Source organism: Coregonus clupeaformis, chromosome 37 (genome assembly GCF_020615455.1).
Source record: "Coregonus clupeaformis isolate EN_2021a chromosome 37, ASM2061545v1, whole genome shotgun sequence".
Lineage (NCBI taxonomy): Eukaryota > Metazoa > Chordata > Actinopteri > Salmoniformes > Salmonidae > Coregonus > Coregonus clupeaformis.
In genome coordinates, this window is record NC_059228.1 from 20,938,242 (window position 1) to 20,957,530 (window position 19,289).

The window sequence follows — 19,289 nt, forward strand, 5'->3', positions numbered from 1 at the left end:
CGACACAGTCTTGCCAGGCTCTACGACCTCTGTAACGGCGTCTCCTCTACATGCGAATGACCGGGATTTGGGCCTGGTCCGGGAGGAGCAGTATATCCTTTGCGTCCGACTCATTAAAGAAAAAAATTCTCGTCCAGTTCGAGGTGAGTAATCGCTGTTCTGATGTCCAGAAGCTCTTTTCGGTCATAAGAAACGATGGCGAAAACATTATGTTCAAAAAAGTTTAAAACGGCACAAAAAGAAAACACACAAAGAATTTAGATGATGGTTGGAGTTTTTTGGAGCATGAAAAGTGAGAAAAACCCAAAAGCTCCAGCTAAATCACTAGGCCTGGCGAGACAGCAGTAACAGAGTGACTTTAGCACAGAGCTATTAGGACATTGGGGTGTAGACTCTAGAGCAAGGCTTTGGTACTTACAGTATGTTTATGGACATTAGAACTAAAGCAAAACACATAAAACTATCTTTGCTCTGACACAAACAGGAAAAGATACTATGACCAGTAATCACTGGTTTAAAATGGTGACCAGTAATCACTGGTTTAAAATGGTGACCAGTAATCACTGGTTTAAAACGAGAAAAGAGAAGGACCGTTGTAAATTAATACAAGGTAAATGCTTATGGTGGTTAAATTACCAACAGCCAATATATCACAGAGACAAGGAAATCACTGTCAGCATATTAAAACCGAGGTGGAACTGCCTTAGGCTGTAGCCAAATGGTTTTTGTTTTGAACCGCTGTCCAAATTTCAGGTTTCCAAAATGTCTGTCCAAACTCTCTTGCATGTACTTGTGAAAGTTAGCTGGCTTTAAGTCCTTAGGCCAGCTGTGTGAAATAGCCCCTTAGGACAAGTCTGAATGAACTACTACCACTCCCAGATAGAACGTAGTGGAATATAGAGAGAGCGGGATGTTCTCGCCATGATTCTCCACCCACCAGATGCTCTCAAGCAGAACACTATGAGCGTCAGCACCTCTCAGCTGATTCAACATGGACCTGACAGTACACCTGGGGGGAGTCTTACATTTTTTTTTTTAACACACACAACACCTGCATGCATGCCCAAACCACGCACGCACCACTTGAGTTATTGCTTAAGACAAGTTTGGTGAAATCATATAACCGTGTTGCATGCAATACAACGCCTCTTGAATCTTGCCATCCCCATCAATCTCTCTGAGAAATAATAAGACAGTGGGCGGCATAAAAGGTTTAAGATTGATCCAACTCTATAATAGAGGACCAATGGAATGTTTAGACGATAAACAGAAGGATGTGTTTAACACTAATGATTTCTGCCAAAAACATTATTTTTCATTGACAAGCCTGTTTAAATAAATCAACTCTAAATGAGCAGGATGAAAGACGTGATGTTTCCATCCAGTATATCACCTTTCAACAGACAAGTTGCTGGCAGCACTTGAGAAAACAGATACGGACAGAGCACTATTGAGTCTTCCTCTATGTGGTCCTCTGGCAAACCATCAAACAGGTTAGCATCCATTCACTAAACTTCAGTTCCTGAGTTGCTCTTGACTCCCGCACTATGAACACAATTGTATCTAAAATCAGTAAGGATGGAAGGACCCCGGAAGTAGTAGCTACAGCCAGACAAGTTGTCAACAACCTCCGGTCACTGCTGCTGACCTAATGTTGGAAAGACTGAGTATAACCATTACATCCATGGCCATGCCAATTTCTTTTAAGCCCCCCATATTTGTTATTTTTGTGGGACCCTCTTAAATTTGTAATCACTTATGCACTTTGTAAGAAAGGAAACAGCTGTTAGAAAGGCAAAAGCTGTTAGAAAGGCAACAGCTCAAAACTACCCTTATTCTTGTGTTCCTGTCCAGAACGCAGGCTGCTGTCATCTCCAAATGGCTTCTTTCACAGGAGAAGAAGGCATGTGCAGTTGCCAGGCAACTGTGAAATAATAAATGAATAAACAAACTCCCAGATGTGTAATGTTGCAGTGGAGTTGACAGACTGCCAGTACTGGGCCCGTATTCACAAAGCACCTCAGAGTAGGAATGCTAATCTAGGATCTGTCCATAAACAGTGGGGGAAAAAAGTATTTAGTCAGCCACCAATTGTGCAAGTTCTCCCACTTAAAAAGATGAGAGGCCTGTAATTTTCATCATAGGTACACGTCAACTATGACAGACAAAATGAGGGAAAAAAATCCAGAAAATCACATTGTAGGATTTTTAATGAATTTATTTGCAAATTATGGTGGAAAATAAGTATTTGGTCAATAACAAAAGTTTCTCAATACTTTGTTATATACCCTTTGTTGGCAATGACACAGGTCAAACGTTTTCTGTAAGTCTTCACAAGGTTTTCACACACTGTTGCTGGTATTTTGGCCCATTCCTCCATGCAGATCTCCTCTAGAGCAGTGATGTTTTGGGGCTGTCGCTGGGCAACACAGACTTTCAACTCCCTCCAAAGATTTTCTATGGGGTTGAGATCTGGAGACTGGCTAGGCCACTCCAGGACCTTGAAATGCTTCTTACGAAGCCACTCCTTCGTTGCCCGGGCGGTGTGTTTGGGATCATTGTCATGCTGAAAGACCCAGCCACGTTTCATCTTCAATGACCTTGCTGATGGAAGGAGGTTTTCACTCAAAATCTCACGATACATGGCCCCATTCATTCTTACCTTTACACGGATCAGTCGTCCTGGTCCCTTTGCAGAAAAACAGCCCCAAAGCATGATGTTTCCACCCCCATGCCTCACAGTAGGTATGGTGTTCTTTGGATGCAACTCAGCATTCTTTGTCCTCCAAACACGACGAGTTGAGTTTTTACCAAAAAGTTATATTTTGGTTTCATCTGACCATATGACATTCTCCCAATCCTCTTCTGGATCATCCAAATGCACTCTAGCAAACTTCAGACGGGCCTGGACATGTACTGGCTTAAGCAGGGGGACACGTCTGGCACTGAAGGATTTGAGTTCCTGGCGGCGTAGTGTGTTACTGATGGTAGGCTTTGTTACTTTGGTCCCAGCTCTCTGCATATCATTCACTAGGTCCCCCCGTGTGGTTCTGGGATTTTTGCTCACCGTTCTTGTGATCATTTTGACCCCACGGCGTGAGATCTTGCGTGGAGCCCCAGATCGAGGGAGATTATCAGTGGTCTTGTATGTCTTCCATTTCCTAATAATTGCTCCCACAGTTGATTTATTCAAACCAAGCTGCTTACCTATTGCAGATTCAGTCTTCCCAGCCTGGTGCAGGTCTACAATTTTGTTTCTGGTGTCCTTTGACAGCTCTTTGGTCTTGGCCATAGTGGAGTTTGGAGTGTGACTGTTTGAGGTTGTGGACAGGTGTCTTTTATACTGATAACAAGTTCAAACAGGTGCCATTAATACAGGTAACGAGTGGAGGACAGAGGAGCCTTTTAAAGAAGAAGTTGCAGGTCTGTGAGAGACAGAAATCTTGCTTGTTTGTAGGTGACCAAATACATATTTTCCACCATTATTTTCAAATAAATTCATTAAAAATCCTACAATGTGATTTTCTGTATTTCTTCTCTCAATTTGTCTGTCATAGTTGACGTGTACCTATGAGGAAAATTACAGGCCTCTCATCTTTTTAAGTGGGAGACCTTGCACAATTGGTGGCTGACTAAATACTTTTTTCCCCACTGTAGCTTACTCATTATGATCTAAAAGGCTAAACTGATCCTAGATCAGCACTCCTACTCTGAAATGCTTTGTGGATACGGACCCTGGACTCAGTAGATATATCAAATAAAATAATATGATACATAAAGCTTACACAACTCACAATCCATTGGTCCTTTTTCTAACTATAAATACAAGTCAAATAACAAAAAATAGGAGACCCAGACAAACTTATTTACAACCACTGAGTCAGTCTGTTGGTTTAATTGCTAAGTAGAGGCATTAGAATGAGGTGCAGGAATGATGCTTTATCACATTCTGGGTGTCTACCCATCTCCCCCCATGTGTGAATTGTGGGTGAGTTGTTGCAAACTTGCTAGAAACATTTTGCAAACTAAGCATTCCCCTTGTACCTGGTATGTAGTGTACGATCCTGCTCCATCAGAGGGACTGGAGGAGTCTGTCTCACTAAAACAGACGGAGCCATAGTACCCTAAACACAGCTAATAGCCTACTCTAGAATTCATATACCAGATTCACTCACAATTGACTGGGGCGGCAGGTAGCTTAGTGGTTAAGAGTGTTGTGCCAGTAACCGAAAGATCGCTGGTTCTAATCCCCGAGCCGACTAGGTGAAAAATCTGTCGATGTGCCCTTGAGCAAGACACTTAACCCTAATTGCTCATGTAAGTCGCTCTGGATAAGAGCGTCTGCTAAATGACTAAAATGTAAATAAATAACCATATTTCATCTACCTTTATTTATTATTTTATCTGAATGTGTGGGAATTCATTCCTTGATGACTTCGAAGAACGTCCTCCGTAGTCCACACTGACACATCCAATCAACAAAGTAACTCAATTAGGGCCTTTTTGAAATTACTACCGTCCAGCCCATCTCCATCAAACTGACGTTTCTGTTCCCTTTTTTTCCTTTTTCCTTTATCCCAGTGAAGAATATTCTAGCAATAGCCAGGAACAGGTCCACAAACCAAGAGCACTCTCTCCAATCAGGGCATGTGGAGAAAAAGCAGATTGTACTAAATGTTGAATGAAGAGAGAGAACAACTAACCACGAACCGAGGTCCTCTTAAGATAAACACAACACTCAAAAGGGGGGAGAGTGGTAGTTCAAAAAAAGTTTAAAATTATAGCAGCCGCAAACCAGACAGAATGTAAATCTGCACTTTGAAGGAGCGGAAGAAAAAGACCTCTGAGTGAAGTAAAAAAAACAACAGGTATTCATTTCACCTCATTTACAGTTTCAGAAGCAGAGAAATGTGTCAGAGAGCTCGAGTCAAGTCGGACTGTTGAAATATGATTCCAGGTTTTATTTTCTCAAGTAATGAAACGCAGGTTTTTCCACAAGAAAAGAGCTCAATTATATTAGAGCTCCTGAACGCTTCATCATGCTTTGGATGAAGGAATTCAACGCGTAAGCAAAGTTGAATATAACTGTTTAATTGTATCAGCCTGTTTCAGAAAGGTTGGAAGACAGGGGAGTTACAGTACACAAAAGGCACAGATCCAGATGAAGGAAAAAAGTACAATTTAGAAAATCAACTAAATAACTTTCTATCACATACTGTTTTGGCATAATGAATGCTTGCCATGATGTTGAGGAGCAGTGTACAGAATGCTGTTAAAGCTCCAATTGAAAAAACATTTGAGTATCATTCCAATAAAGTATATTCAGGTTTACGCGACATACTTGACATACTTTGAGCTCCCCCATGATGAGTACCAGTAATGTCCACAGTAAACACCACTTAAAACAGCCCATTAGTTTAATAGTATGACTATGGACCGTGGAAATGAACCCATTCAAGGTCTAACAGTATGTGGTTCTGGAGGTTGAAACAACAGGCCTGTGTTCTCCTGCAGTAGAGAGTGGTGCCTGCAGCACATTCCCCACACAACACTCACTTCCTGTCTGAAGCTCTTACTCAGCATCCAGGAGGAAGACGGGGATGGGGGCCCACACACACACACACACACACACACACACACACAACCGTTTCAGGACAGAATGTGGACGTGCCACAGAGAGAAGATGGACCCTTTTTCTGCTTTTTCGACACAGTTTGTGAGTCTGCTTCTTTTTTACATTGACATCAATGTACTCAGTTCCATCCCTACTGGCGGACAGAGTGTGTAATGTTGCAAGGCATAGCCTACTTGGTGACGTTGTACGGTTAGAAAATCTGCATGTTTACTATTTGCTTTCGAGGAGCACTTTTCCACCTCAAGGCTAAGATACAGCTACCCGATAATAGTCTGAGGTTTAGGGGAGGGAAACAAAATTTGTTACAATCAGGAAAATTATTAATTTAATTAGTGGGGTGTAGTTAGTCAGCTAACACATAGTCTGTACACTGTAGGCCACCAGAAGTCTGTACAAAGATTTCACTTAACTTAAAATTAACAATAAAATGTTATTAGGAAAACGGTAACCCTAATAAACAAAGGCCAATTGCGAGTCTCCAAATCACATGCCAAATACACATCTGTTTACCTTGCTTGTAACTATGGAAACTACACATACATGGAGATATTCACACACATTTGTTTTGGAAATGAAGAGTAAGAGGAAATGTTTTCCCACAAGTTAGTGAATACAAAAACTAATTTTAATGAGATTGGTAGTTTATGTGACCAGAGAACTATAAAGGACTTTACACTACATTCAAGTGTTCCTCCTGCACCAACAACACACAATAACTTGAGGGATGCAGACAGTTACTGACAGATTTTTGCAATCATTTACTGACTTAAAATCATTAACTGACTTAAAACTGGTAATCCATTGACTGCCAATTCAAGGCATTTCAATTTGACCATGTCATTTAATTTAGAAGTAGGGCACCAAAACAAATTGTGATAATCTGCAACAGAGGCACTGCACGGGGGGGCTTGTATTACCATTTCTATTCAGCTCATTATTTCCATATTTCTTCATAAAGGAACTGTGCCAAACAAAGTGAGTGTGCGTGTTAGTGGATATATCCTTCTAATGTGGTGATGTACGGTGTAGTCATGATGATGTTTCTAATGTACCCACTGTGTTTCTGGGTAACTGTTTCTCTCAGACAACAACCCTTTTCTCCTCCAACTTCAAATCTTACACACTCTCTTCAGCTCAAAACCTCTGATACAGACCGCAGGGGAAACAGGCAAAACAGAGGACACTATAAAAACGATTATATCCTCAGCCCCACTTACAGTGAGGAAAAAAGTATTTGATCCCCTGCTGATTGTGTACGTTTGCCCACTGACAAAGAAATGATCAGTCTATAATTTTAATGGTAGGTTTATTTGAACAGTGAGCGACAGAATAACAACAAAAAAAATCCAGAAAATCGCATGTCAAAAATGTTATAAATTGATTTGCATTTTAATGAGGGAAATAAGTATTTGACCCCCTCTCAATCAGAAAGATTTCTGGCTCCCAGCTGTCTTTTATACAGGTAACGAGCTGAGATTAGGAGCACACTCTTAAAGGGAGTGCTCCTAATCTCAGTTTGTTACCTGTATAAAAGACACCTGTCCACAGAAGCAATCAATCAATCAGATTCCAAACTCTCCACCATGGCCAAGACCAAAGAGCTCTCCAAGGATGTCAGGGACAAGATTGTAGACCTACACAAGGCTGGAATGGGCTACAAGACCATCACCAAGCAGCTTGGTGAGAAGGTGACAACAGTTGGTGCGATTACTCGCAAATAGAAGAAACACAAAAGACCTGTCAATCTCCCTCGGCCTGGGGCTCCATGCAAAATCTCACCTTGTGGAGTTGCAATGATCATGAGAACGGTGATGAATCAGCCCAGAACTACACGGGAGGATCCTGTCAATGATCTCAAGGCAGCTGGGACCATAGTCACCAAGAAAACAATTGGTAACACACTACGTCGTGAAGGACTGAAATCCTGCAGCGCCCGCAAGGTTCCCCTGCTCAAGAAAGCACATATACAGGCCCGTCTGAAGTTTGCCAATGAACATCTGAATGATTCAGAAGAGAACTGGGTGAAAGTGTTGTGGTCAGATGAGACCAAAATCGAGCTCTTTGGCATCAACTCAACTCGCCGTGTTTGGAGGAGGAGGAATGCTGCCTATGACCCCAAGAACACCATCCCCACCGTCAAACGTGGGAGGTGGAAACATTATGCTTTGGGGGTGTTTTTCTGCTAAGGGGACAGGACAACTTCACTGCATCAAAGGGACGATGGACGGGGCCATGTACTGTCAAATCTTGGGTGAGAACCTCCTTCCCTCAGCCAGGGCATTGAAAATGGGTCGTGGATGGGTATTCCAGCATGACAATGACCCAAAACACACGGCCAAGGCAACAAAGGAGTGGCTCAAGAAGAAGCACATTAAGGTCCTGGAGTGGCCTAGCCAGTCTCCAGACCTTAATCACATAGAAAATCTGTGGACGGAGCTGAAGGTTCGAGTTGCCAAACATCAGCCTCGAAACCTTCATGACTTGGAGAAGATCTGCAAAGAGGAGTGGAACAAAATCCTTCCTGAGATTTGTGCAAACCTGGTGGCCAACTACAAGAAACGTCTGACCTCTGTGATTGCCAACAAGGTCTTTGCCACCAAGTACTAAGTCATGTTTTGCATAGGGGTCAAATACTTATTTCCCTCATTAAAATGCAAATCAATTCATAACATTTTTGACATGCGTTTTTCTGGATTTTTGTTGTTGTTATTTTGTCTCTCACTGTTCAAATAAACCTACCATTAAAATTATAGACTGATCATGTCTTTGTCAGTGGGCAAACATACAAAATCAGCAGGGGATCAAATACTTTTTCCCTCACTGTAGTCATTGGAGATATGATGTCTCTGATAGTAAAAACAGACCTTTGACCTATAGAGCAGATCTCTGTGTGTGAGTGTTGGAGAATATTGACATACATGGGAAATAGATGCTCATACTGTATATTTCAACACCAGCCAGATACTGGTTTAATGGATTATATACGGAGGATTGGAAAGAAGTCACACTGCAATGCAAGCCAAGAGGAGACCTACATATGGCTATTCAGATAGGACATCTCATTACTTCACAAAATAAAAACCTACACACATTCCTAACAGGTGTTTTTTCACTCTAAATTAAGTAGATAAGATAACTTCCAAAACTTATCCTCAAAAGTGGAAGTTGAGATGGGAGGACATTTTATTTTAAGCACCTTTTAACATTAGTAAGGCTTTATGCAGGACCTTTCCATTTTGTATAATGCAGGTCACACACGTTTCTAAGCAAGGGAGGCCAGAGATACAGTCACAGATGATAAAACCTGGAGTGAAAATATACTGAAGTTCCCACACAATGATTTAACTAAGGGCTGTGTCCACTTCAGGACATTGAGTCCCACATCAACAAAGCCCTCTCCTCCAATGAAAACAGATGTTACAACGCTGACGGTAACACGCAATGACCAATCAAAGCATCCTAAACAGGCTTGGAGGTACATATACTGTATATTGGTTAATTATGCATAAAAAAACAACCACACAAGGATGCTCTTACTACTGATGAAGACGATGAAGACAGTCTTAAAAAATGTCTGCAAGCCCCATGGGATAGAGTACATCCTGGAACTCCACCAGTATAGAGGAAGTAGATAAAAAAGTCTAATGCTGTTTCACGGTTGAGGTTGGATGATCACTCACCCTGAACCACTGGGAGAATCTTCCAATTGGCTCATTCCGCTCCCCTGTAACTATTCCCCAGGTTGTTGCTGTAAATGAGAACGTGTTCTCAGTCAACCTACCTGGTAAAATTAGGATGAAATAAAATTAAAATAAACAATCTCAATTGGGTTTCTTTAATTCCTCACGTCATCTACACCGTCCTCTCCTCACATCCTTTTGAAAAAGGTCAAAGGTAAATCGAGGAGGCAAGGAAATAAATGTGCTTGTATGAAATGAGACTATCCTTCTCCACTAGAACGTCATTAGGCTAATGACGTTTAAAGAACTGGAATCTCCAAATACATGTGTAAAGTGGTATAAAAATGTTTAGCTAGTTGAGCTAGACATTTTATAGATAAAAGGATAAGTAACGTACCTTTTTTAAATGTGTGCATGCTTTTCTCCTCCGAGAAAACAGTTGTTTCAATGGGGGTGTGGCGGATTTCAAAAATCTTCAGTGGTATGATTCACCTGAGCATCTTCCCCCAGAAGAGGCAATTGAGGAGAGGAGCAAACTCCTCCGTTCCTCTATTAACGAGTTGACACGCTCCTACATGGCCACCACTTATCGGTTTACCGGGTCACGGAGGACGGAGGGCTCGAGGAGAGAACAGACTTTTGCCCAATTGAGAAAGGCCAATGACTGACCACAGAGGAAACAAAGAGTAATATTCACTTCATGCCACAGGCTGAATGTTAACATGGCGAATTCCTGCCATGATCATAGAAACCACTAGAAAACAACATGTTAAAAAGATGGTCTCTGCACACACACAGTATGTCCAGGAGACTTGAGTTTAGGGACGGCCTCTGGTTAAGTTGTTTTCCTGGAAAAGGAAGGGATGACATGGAGCTTTAAGGACTGCAGAGCAGCGCAGCAGCAACGGGGCCACAACCACGAGGAGCTGGAAGTGTGTGTGAAAGAGAGAGACCGAAAACCTAAAACAGTTTTTTCTTCAACTTCAAAACACAGAACTTAACTACAGAGCAGGTTTGATAAATGTGCTCCAATTAAACAGGCATTTTTTATAATAACGTCCACCCACACAGACATGGATTATCTTGGGCATACACAGAGGAGAGATTTGGAGCATGAAACACATTCATCAGAGGTTAACTCATTATAATCAAGAGTACTGTAATGAAAGAAAACACTATCAAGGGAGAGAAGAGCAATCAGAATCCCACTGAATAGATATCCAACAGGATGAGAAAAAGGAGTCCAGACAGACAAAGACATGGGTTGTCTTGTATCAAGCTGAATAGGAAACCCCTTGTTTTGTATGATATCTGAGCTTCCATGGGTTGTTTTCATTGGGTTCATTATCTCCTGCTGTTAAATGTTCCCTGTACAGCCTTGTTTGGCTGTTTCTCCAGCTGATGGCAACTCGTGGTCTTCTTGTGGGATTGATAAAAAAGTATTCTTCAGTTACATAATGCTGGTTTCTTCTTCTACAAGATGCGTCTTGCAATAACTGATGGAGATCTCATCATTTACACACTCCAAGGGACATAGGTCTCTTTAGAGACCGACCACACACAAACCTGATGTCACTCCTATAACTGTTCACTGACATGACAGTGACAGAGATTGTGCTGGATTAGCTACGAAAGGGGAAACAACTTTATCACAATCTGGAAAACAGTGGATGCAGAGACGCTTCGTATCTCAGACAGATCATTGACTATAGGTTTGTACAGTATTGCACATACAGACTACATGAGATATTGTCAAAATAGTATTCTTAAACACTTTTAAGTAGGTTTAATAACCATAAACAAAGTCTTAGCATCGGTTATAGGTTTCCAATGACCAGGAAATATTTTCAGGATAGTTTGGTTTCATCGAGAGAAGTGTTTTCAGCTATTGAGGTATCGAACGTAAAACTTAAGTAATGACCATAACACACGTGCTCATAGCGACTCCTATTGGTCGAGTCGTGTTCATGCTTCTCAGCCGCTGACCATAGCACAAACATTATGGATCCATGTGAGGTGACCGTGACTTCAGTCAGAATTAAATTACTAGTTTTGCATAAACAATTTTACCGTGTCTATAACGTTTGTTTTAATGAATGTAATATTGAGGTTTCTATAGAAGACTATGCCCATCCTAGAAAAAATGTATGACATTGATTATATTTCAATGCCATCCGAGCAGAGGGAACCACAATGTGTAATTTGCTTTCTGTGATCAACATAAACTACAAAGAAATGTTTGAAATTATGGCCCAAAAATGTTTGAGCCGGACAGACTCTGAAGACACCAAAAACAGGTAAGCGAGCGACATAGCAACACACAGGCCTTCACATTACTGGTCAAGACAGACACGAAATATAGCCAAAGAATGTGAAGAAAAAAAATCTAGAAATACCATATGAAGGGGAAAAATTAGTTTTTGGAAGCATACAGTTGGCATAGTTCCCATTCCCATAACAAAGGAATGTTTTAAAATGTAGCCAAACTTTTAAAATGTAGCAAAACAGAGCACCATATTTCTGTATTTTTTATTTAGGCCTACCTAATAACATGATTTCCAGTTTCTTGCGGTCCACTCGAAATCTCTCCTCCGTCCACTCCGGGTCTGGTAAGGCATGGGGTCCGCTCAAGTCATCCTCGGAGCCGGGGACGGGGGAGTCAGTACTGCGCTCGCTGTTCGAGCCCTGGTCCGACTGTTGCAAGTATCCGCTCAAAGAGTCGCACTGGGCAGCCATTGCGCTGCGCAGAAACGTTTCCAGTGGCCACTGCGTTTCGAACTAATTGTAAACTACCAAATTGTGGATTGTAAAAGCTACTTCCCTTTATCTATCACTTCGAGATTGTGTTCAGACTCATTGTTGCGCAGTGACTTCTTCCTCGACCGTTTCCTCGAGCCCCCTCTGATGTCCCCATTGAGTGGCGCTCTAATAATAGTCCGACCACAGTTTCTTTTCTAAGTCTAGAGCACAAGTAAAAGTTTCACGTGTCAGGCACATCTCGAAGACGTGAGACTCCTCCCAAGTGTAGTTTATTGCATTCCTTCCCATCATTTGTCCCAATGAACCCTTTTCAAATCATCATTATTGCTTATCATATATGAAAATCATAGGCAGTGGTGGAAGTACCCAATTGTCATACTTGAGTAAAAGTAAAGATACCTTAATAGAAAATGACTCAAGTAAAAGTGAAAGTCACCCAGTAAAATACTACTTGAGTAAAAGTCTAAAATTATTTGGTTTTAAATATACTTAAATATGAAAAGTAAATGTAATTGCTCAAATATACTTAAGTATCAACAGTATGAATTATTTAAAATTCCTTATATTAAGCAAACCCGACGGCACAATTTCCTTGTTTTCTTAAATTAATGGATATCCAGGGACACACTCCAACATTCAGACATAATTTACAAACGAAGCATTTGAGTTTAGTGAGTCCGCCAGATCAGAGGCAGTAAGGATGACCAGGGATGTCCTCTTCATGAGTGAATTGGCCATTTTTTTCTGTCCTTTTGGGTGTCAGGGAAAACGTACCGAGTATAAAGTACATTATTTTTCCCCCCATCAACCTACACACAATACCCCATAATATCAAAGCAAAAATAGGTTTAGATTTTTCTCTCAGATTTATATAAAATTTATATCACATTTACATAAGTATTCAGACCCTTTACTCAGTATTTTGTTGAAGCACCTGTGGCAGAGATTACAGCCTCAAGTCTTCTTGGGTATGATGCTACAAGCTAGGCACACCTGTATTTGGGGAGATTCTCCCATTCTTCTCTGCAGATCCTCTCAAGCTCTGTCAGGTAGGATGGGGAGCGTCGCTGCACAGCTATTTTCAGGTCTCTCCAGAGATGTTCGATTGGGTTCAAGTCCGGGCTCTGGCTGGGCCACTCAAGGACATTCAGAGACTTGTCCCGAAGCCACTCCTGCGTTGTCTTGGCTGTGTGCTTAGGTCCTGTTGGAAGGTGAACCTTTGCCCCAGTCTGAGGTCCTGAGCAGGTTTTCCCTCAATCCTGACTAGTCTCCCAGTCCCTGCTGCTGAAAACATCCTCACAGCATGATGCTGCCACCACCATGCTTCACTGTAGGGATGGTGCCAGGTTTCCTCCAGACGTGATGCTTGGCATTCAGGCCTAAGAGTTCAATCTTGCTTCCATCAGACCAGAGAATCTTGTTTCTCATGGTTTGAGAGTCCTTCAGGTGCCTTTTGGCAAACTCCAAGCGGGCCGTCATGTGCCTTTTACTGAGGAGTGGCTTCCGTCTGACCACTCTACCATAAAAGCCTGATTGGTGGAGTGCTGCAGAGATGGTTGTCCTTCTGGAAGGTTCTCCCATCTCCACAGAGGAACTCTGGAGCTCTGTCAGAGTGACCATTGGGTTCTTGGTCACCTCCCTGACCAAGGCCCTTCTCCCCTGATTGCTCAGTTTGGCCGGGCGGCCAACTCTAGGAAGAGTCTCGGTGGTTCCAAACTTCTTCCATTTTAGAACGATGGAGGCCACTGTTCTTGGGAACCTCAATGCTGCAGACATTTTTTGGTACCCTTCCCCATATCTGTGCCACGACAGAATCCTGTCTCGGCGCTCTACGGACAATTCCTTTGACCTCATGGCTTGGTTTTTGCTCTGACATGCACTGTCAACTGTGGGACCTTATACAGACAGGTGTGTGCCGGTCCAAATCATGTCAAATTTATTGAATTTACCACAGGTGGACTCCAATCAAGTTGTAGAAACATCTCAAGGATGATCAATGTAAACAGGATGCACCTGAGCTCAATTTAAAGTCTCATAGCAAAGGGTCTGAATACTTATGTAAATAAGGTATTTCTGTTTTTTATACATTTGCAAAAATGTCTAAACCTGTTTTCACTTTGTCATTATGGGGTATTGGGTGTAGATTGATGAGGGGAAAAAAATAAGGGGTCTAGAATAAGGCTGTAACGTAACGTGGAAAAAGTCAAGGGGTCTGAATACTTTCCGAATGCACTGTAGGTAGGCTTATTTTATTAATTTGACTAGGTCGAATACTTTTACTCAAGTTCATTACTTGGTATATGTATATTTTATTCATGACTCAACGATTCCATGCCAAACTATGGCACAGATGAGTTACAGTAAATTTACCGTATAGTAAGAAGGGCCAGACGAAGCATTTGTTCTAAGAAACATTGAGGAACCAATTCACATCCTGAGGAAACAATACAGTAACAAGAAAACTAAACAATGGCCCAATACCACCTCACGAGAAACGCTTCTGTAAGAGTTGATACACAGAGATAAAATCGAGGATTTCAGTTAAGACAGTAGAGTTACCTCTAATGTGAAATTGAAACAATTTAGCAGATATGCTTAATTTAATTTATATTTAGGCCTACAGTGCTATTCCACAGCAATTCAGGCAGTGCATACATACATAAAGGGGACTGAACAAACAAATATTATGCATCTCTTTTATCATTAGGCTTTAATTCAGATGTTGAAGTTCATAGGTTAACTTTTATCCTTACCTAGGCCTAGAGCGGTTTTGTCTAGATGGGATACAGCTTTGGTCAAAATTGACTTTTCGTAGCAGGAGAATTAACATAGCAGGTTAATAGATTTCACGTAGCAGGTTAGGATAATTACTTCAATTAGGAAAAGGGTTACGGTTAGCTATAATACCTTTTTTACATCAATTTGACAAAACCCGTATGCCATCTAGACATGACCGCCGAGAGCCTCTGAAAAGTCAGAACGCCCTGTCAAATAATTAAACCTGACAGTAGCTGAAGTTTAAAGAAAAAAATACAACACCATTAACTGTGGAGGTATTGATTTTAGAAAAACAAGGTAACGGTGTAATCCATTGGTGTAACCTGCCAGATTATAGCCCTATTTCGAATTTGCATTCAATTGAGCCGTGCTCCTGTGTAGTATGGGAGGAGGTAAATGCTGTCATCTAGTGGTGAAATACAAAATGTAATGGGAAGAATTTCTGAATACTACTACCCTGAAAAAAAAGGAAAAAGCCCTAGCCCAAACCTCCAGGCACTTGTGTAGATCTAAAATATATCGATAGGTATCTCTAGGATAACAATAAAGACAGGATCTATTTTTTGGTTTAACTTTTTAATGGAAAATAATAAAAATAGATTCAGTATAGCTTTATACTATACAATAAAAATCTCTAAAAGGAGAAAACATTTTCTACCTATAAGATGGAGGGGGGGATGGATTCATAATTGGTCTGTTTTTTTTATGGGCCATCTCAGCAATAACTGAATAATAAGTTATATAACATTGGGAATGTCAAACAAAAGGAAAATAATGACTTCAAAGCATAAAACCAGTTAATTTGGGCATAGAAAGTGCTTCCCATATACAACACTTCTTCTTGAACCAGTGTGGATGAGGGGTGGCAACAGTACTGTTTTCAGAAGTGTCCAGGAAGTTAATTTGCTTAAGCCTTTTCCGTTGTCTCAAACGTCAGTCCTTTACATTGCATACTTTTGAGTCCAATCTCTTGCTAATCTGTTGTACCTGTAAAAACAAAATAAAATGTAAACCAGGTTTAACAAAGATTTGAGCAATCTACAGCCAAATCTTACATTCAGCCAGTCTTTTTTAAGCAGCCATATCATTATAAAGTAGATACAGTATCTTGTAGGAGTGTCTACTTTCAGAAGAGATGTTTATTCTATAATTGACTACAAGCTTTACACACGAAATAAATGTCACGTTCATATATTTTTCCTGCTAAAAGAAGAATGGTGTGTGTGTGTGTCAACTTACTTTTCTTTGTCCTGCTTGTAGATGTGTGCTATGTCTGGGACTAGGGGGTCATCTGGGTTTGGGTCACATAGCAAAGAGCATATGGACAATAAAACTGGAAGAACAAAAAGGCAGGGATAACTAGGATGAGTTTATTTTTGCAATTACACCAGCAATAATATTGTAATTGTCAACATTGTCAAGCTTAACAGTTGGAGAACAAATCAGGAAAAAATGTCAGATGCATTTTGCAACTAACTTTCATGAGGGTACAAAAGACACACAAAAAACAAGTTGGTTTACAAACTGCGAATGTAAGCCAGTTTGTCTTACCTTTCGAAACTGTAAGTGCTGGGGACCACTGTGACCTCAGAATGTCCAGACAGATGCTACCATTACTGTTTATGTTTGGGTGATAGATTTTCGTTGTGAAGGCTACCTATGGAAAGAAAATACATGCAGAGAAAAAAAAACAAAAAAAAGTCAGGCATATATACTGCATGTGGTTTAGGGTACTCTACACCCAAGGGGATATTGTGTAATAACAGGAGCTGTGAGGTGTTTCTAACCTTTGGTGGTTTGAAGGGATAGTCTGTTGGGAAGTGGATGGTGAGGAAGAACACTCCTCCCTGATATGGGCTGTCAGTCTAAAAGAGGGGTGAAAGGTTCATTGTTAAAACAGTACTGTGAACCGTAAAGTAGCACACAATACTCCATATACGTATATGTTAAAGCCCACAGTCAGCCTCCCTTTACTGGTCATTGTTTACAGTAACAGAAGTGTGATGGGGGTTTACTGGAGGTGACACATATCCAAGCATATCATACAAGCAACTCAGTTATAGTAGGCTATATAGTAAGACAAGCAGACTAACACTCGTTCCTTCGGTGGTGCAAAAAGGTTGATCTTATAACAATGGGATCAATGCAGAATAAATGGCTTCCATCAGCAATCAACACAATATTGACACTATTGTCTACTAAAGACTTAGAAACAATGATGAGAATTTAGAAAAGGGCTTACAGGTCCCATGATTGTGGCTTGCCAATGAAACACTGTAAAAGAAAGATGAGACAGATAAAATCATATAATTATTGACAATAAAATGCAAATGGCGCCAAAAGGAATTAATTGACTGAGGTCAATACCCCTTCATTTCCATCATTTTATTTCTGCATTAATTTTAGTTTATTTGAGATGGCCACAAAAGCTGTAGTGAAACGTACAGTCCTCTCCAACTGGTCCGGCTGAGCATTGAGCAGGAGGGTCCCTTTGCAAGTCATGTAGCTCCTGTAAAATAAAATAAAACAATTAACATGGTAGCACAATGAATGATGTATAGGGGGAAAATTCTATACATATAGTGCATTGTCTACCTAACAATGTTGTTAGCTACTTTGACAAGCCAGTCTTGAGGTCTATATGGCTTTATACGAATTCAAGCAGCTAGCTAGGTGACATGTTGTGCTGTTTGTATTGTATGTTTAACATGGTGTAATGTTTATTGACAGCTGCTGCTTTCTTGGCCAGGTCTCCCTTGCAAAAGAGAGGCTGTGTCTCAATGGGTTTTTCCTGGTTGAATAAAAAAACAATAATAAAGGTACCTAGTTAGCTACATATATAGCTAGGAATTGACCCCCATGCATCTATAATTTAGCTACTGCTGAATTTCACGAATCCCACATTATATTAGGCGCATTAACGTTAAGGTTATGTTGAAATATACACTGACAGTAAAACAAGCAGAGATATCTACAATAGCCCACTCGTGGTAATGGCGGTTCCAGAACAGTTTTTATTCATTGACAGGAATAACCAGAACAGCAACATAACTAGTTTACAAGTTACAGACCAGTTAGCTAATTTACGAGTATCTAACTAGCTACTGTAGCTAGCTAGTTATGGCGTTGATAAAATTAACTTCGCTAGCTAACGTTACACCGATAACTAGTTAACTTAGTTAGCGTTACTGATTGACTGATGATTATGCTGGTAGCCCAATAATAGCCAACAACTTAGTTAACTACAATGAATGTTACTAATATTAGTAAACTTTGATTTGCCAGCCTGACACAAGGTAAAACATTAACAGTTAGCTAACGTTTTATGGTCATTATTGCTACGATGAAAATGTATTATTTATTCGGTGAGGAGTAACGGACAAGTTAAACCACTGTTGACAAAGTAGCCAATGGTTTAGCTAGATAGGTAGCTAGCTAACGTCCAAAGCTAACATTAGCTAGCTAACTATGCTATTGTGGAATTTTGTGACAGGAAGACATCGACCAACCGTTTATGAGCATGACGACATTATAAAATTAATGGACACACTCACCTTCTGTATTCTTTTCAAAGCCATGTCAGCCCTCCTGCGTTAGGTGTATGGCGTTAACACTGAAAGCTGTCAGTTGTATGCCTGTATCTCTGCTCAGCTCACCAAAATGTGTTTCTAGAAATGTATGATTTCTTTTGTTTCCGCTTTTTGTTGGTTTTGACTAGATGGGATACAGTTTTTGTCGGATTTGACTTTTCGTAGCAGGTTAGGAGAACTTAGTTACGCAGCAGGTTTGGAGAATTAACGTATGAGTTTATGAGAATTAGGGTAGGGTTAGCGAAAACGCCCCAAATTATAACTTTTGACGTTAATTTGATAAAAGCTGTATCCCTTCTAACCATGACCTTTTACGCGATGACTCAAACTGCTGTGCATTCTGGGGATTTGAGTTTTTACATCGAACATTGGCATGTTAAAGTGACAGTACACGCAAAGATTACGATAACTAACCTTTCACCTGTCGCACACTGCTAATCTCTTGTGGACAGATGCAAGTAACATAAATGGTAGTAGCTTAAAGGGATAGCTAACCCAAATTAAAAAATGACATTGGTTTCCTTACCCTGTAAGCAGTCTATGGACAAGGGGTATGACCAACGTTTTTTAAAATAACTAAACCAAGATAGACCACAGCCTGTCGTTTCAAATGGGAACAAATGAGTCATAGTGGGCAGAACAAGAAAGGAGGTGGGCAGAGCCAAGCATGAGCTAGTGAGATCCTATTGGCGCGTTGTAGTATATGTTTCCATATTTCCGTTAGGGAACGCCTAATCTGTAAAGTGCGATTGTGCAATAACTCAATTCGCCTTTGCACGTCTTCTAAACAACAAATGTTTTTGAAACTTTAACAAAGGGTAACGTTTACAAAACTTAGTCCACTCT

At 40.7% G+C, this 19,289-nt stretch overlaps 2 protein-coding genes across 6 annotated transcripts in view; both read right to left on the reverse strand.

Moving 5' to 3' along the window:
- LOC121553338 (protein bicaudal C homolog 1-B) overlaps positions 1 to 12,259 on the reverse strand; it is a 94,968-nt gene extending 82,709 nt beyond the window's left edge. For all 5 annotated transcript variants that reach the window (XM_041866376.1, XM_041866377.1, XM_041866374.1 and 2 more), the window contains exon 1: positions 11,859 to 12,259. In XM_041866376.1, coding sequence (XP_041722310.1) covers positions 11,859 to 12,051 — 193 coding nt within the window. In that variant the 5' untranslated portion in view covers positions 12,052 to 12,259. The remainder of the gene's footprint in view (positions 1 to 11,858) is intronic.
- A 2,495-nt stretch (positions 12,260 to 14,754) lies between these two features.
- LOC121553561 (ubiquitin-conjugating enzyme E2 D4) lies at positions 14,755 to 18,748 on the reverse strand. The gene is made up of 7 exons (XM_041866749.2): positions 18,408 to 18,748; positions 17,299 to 17,362; positions 17,096 to 17,127; positions 16,641 to 16,718; positions 16,405 to 16,510; positions 16,093 to 16,186; positions 14,755 to 15,840 (listed from the first exon to the last, which is right to left on the reverse strand). The coding sequence occupies exons 1-7, from the start codon at positions 18,429 to 18,431 to the stop codon at positions 15,795 to 15,797; spliced, it is 444 nt and encodes a 147-aa protein (XP_041722683.1). The 5' UTR covers positions 18,432 to 18,748; the 3' UTR covers positions 14,755 to 15,794.
- Positions 18,749 to 19,289: the final 541 nt, after the last annotated feature.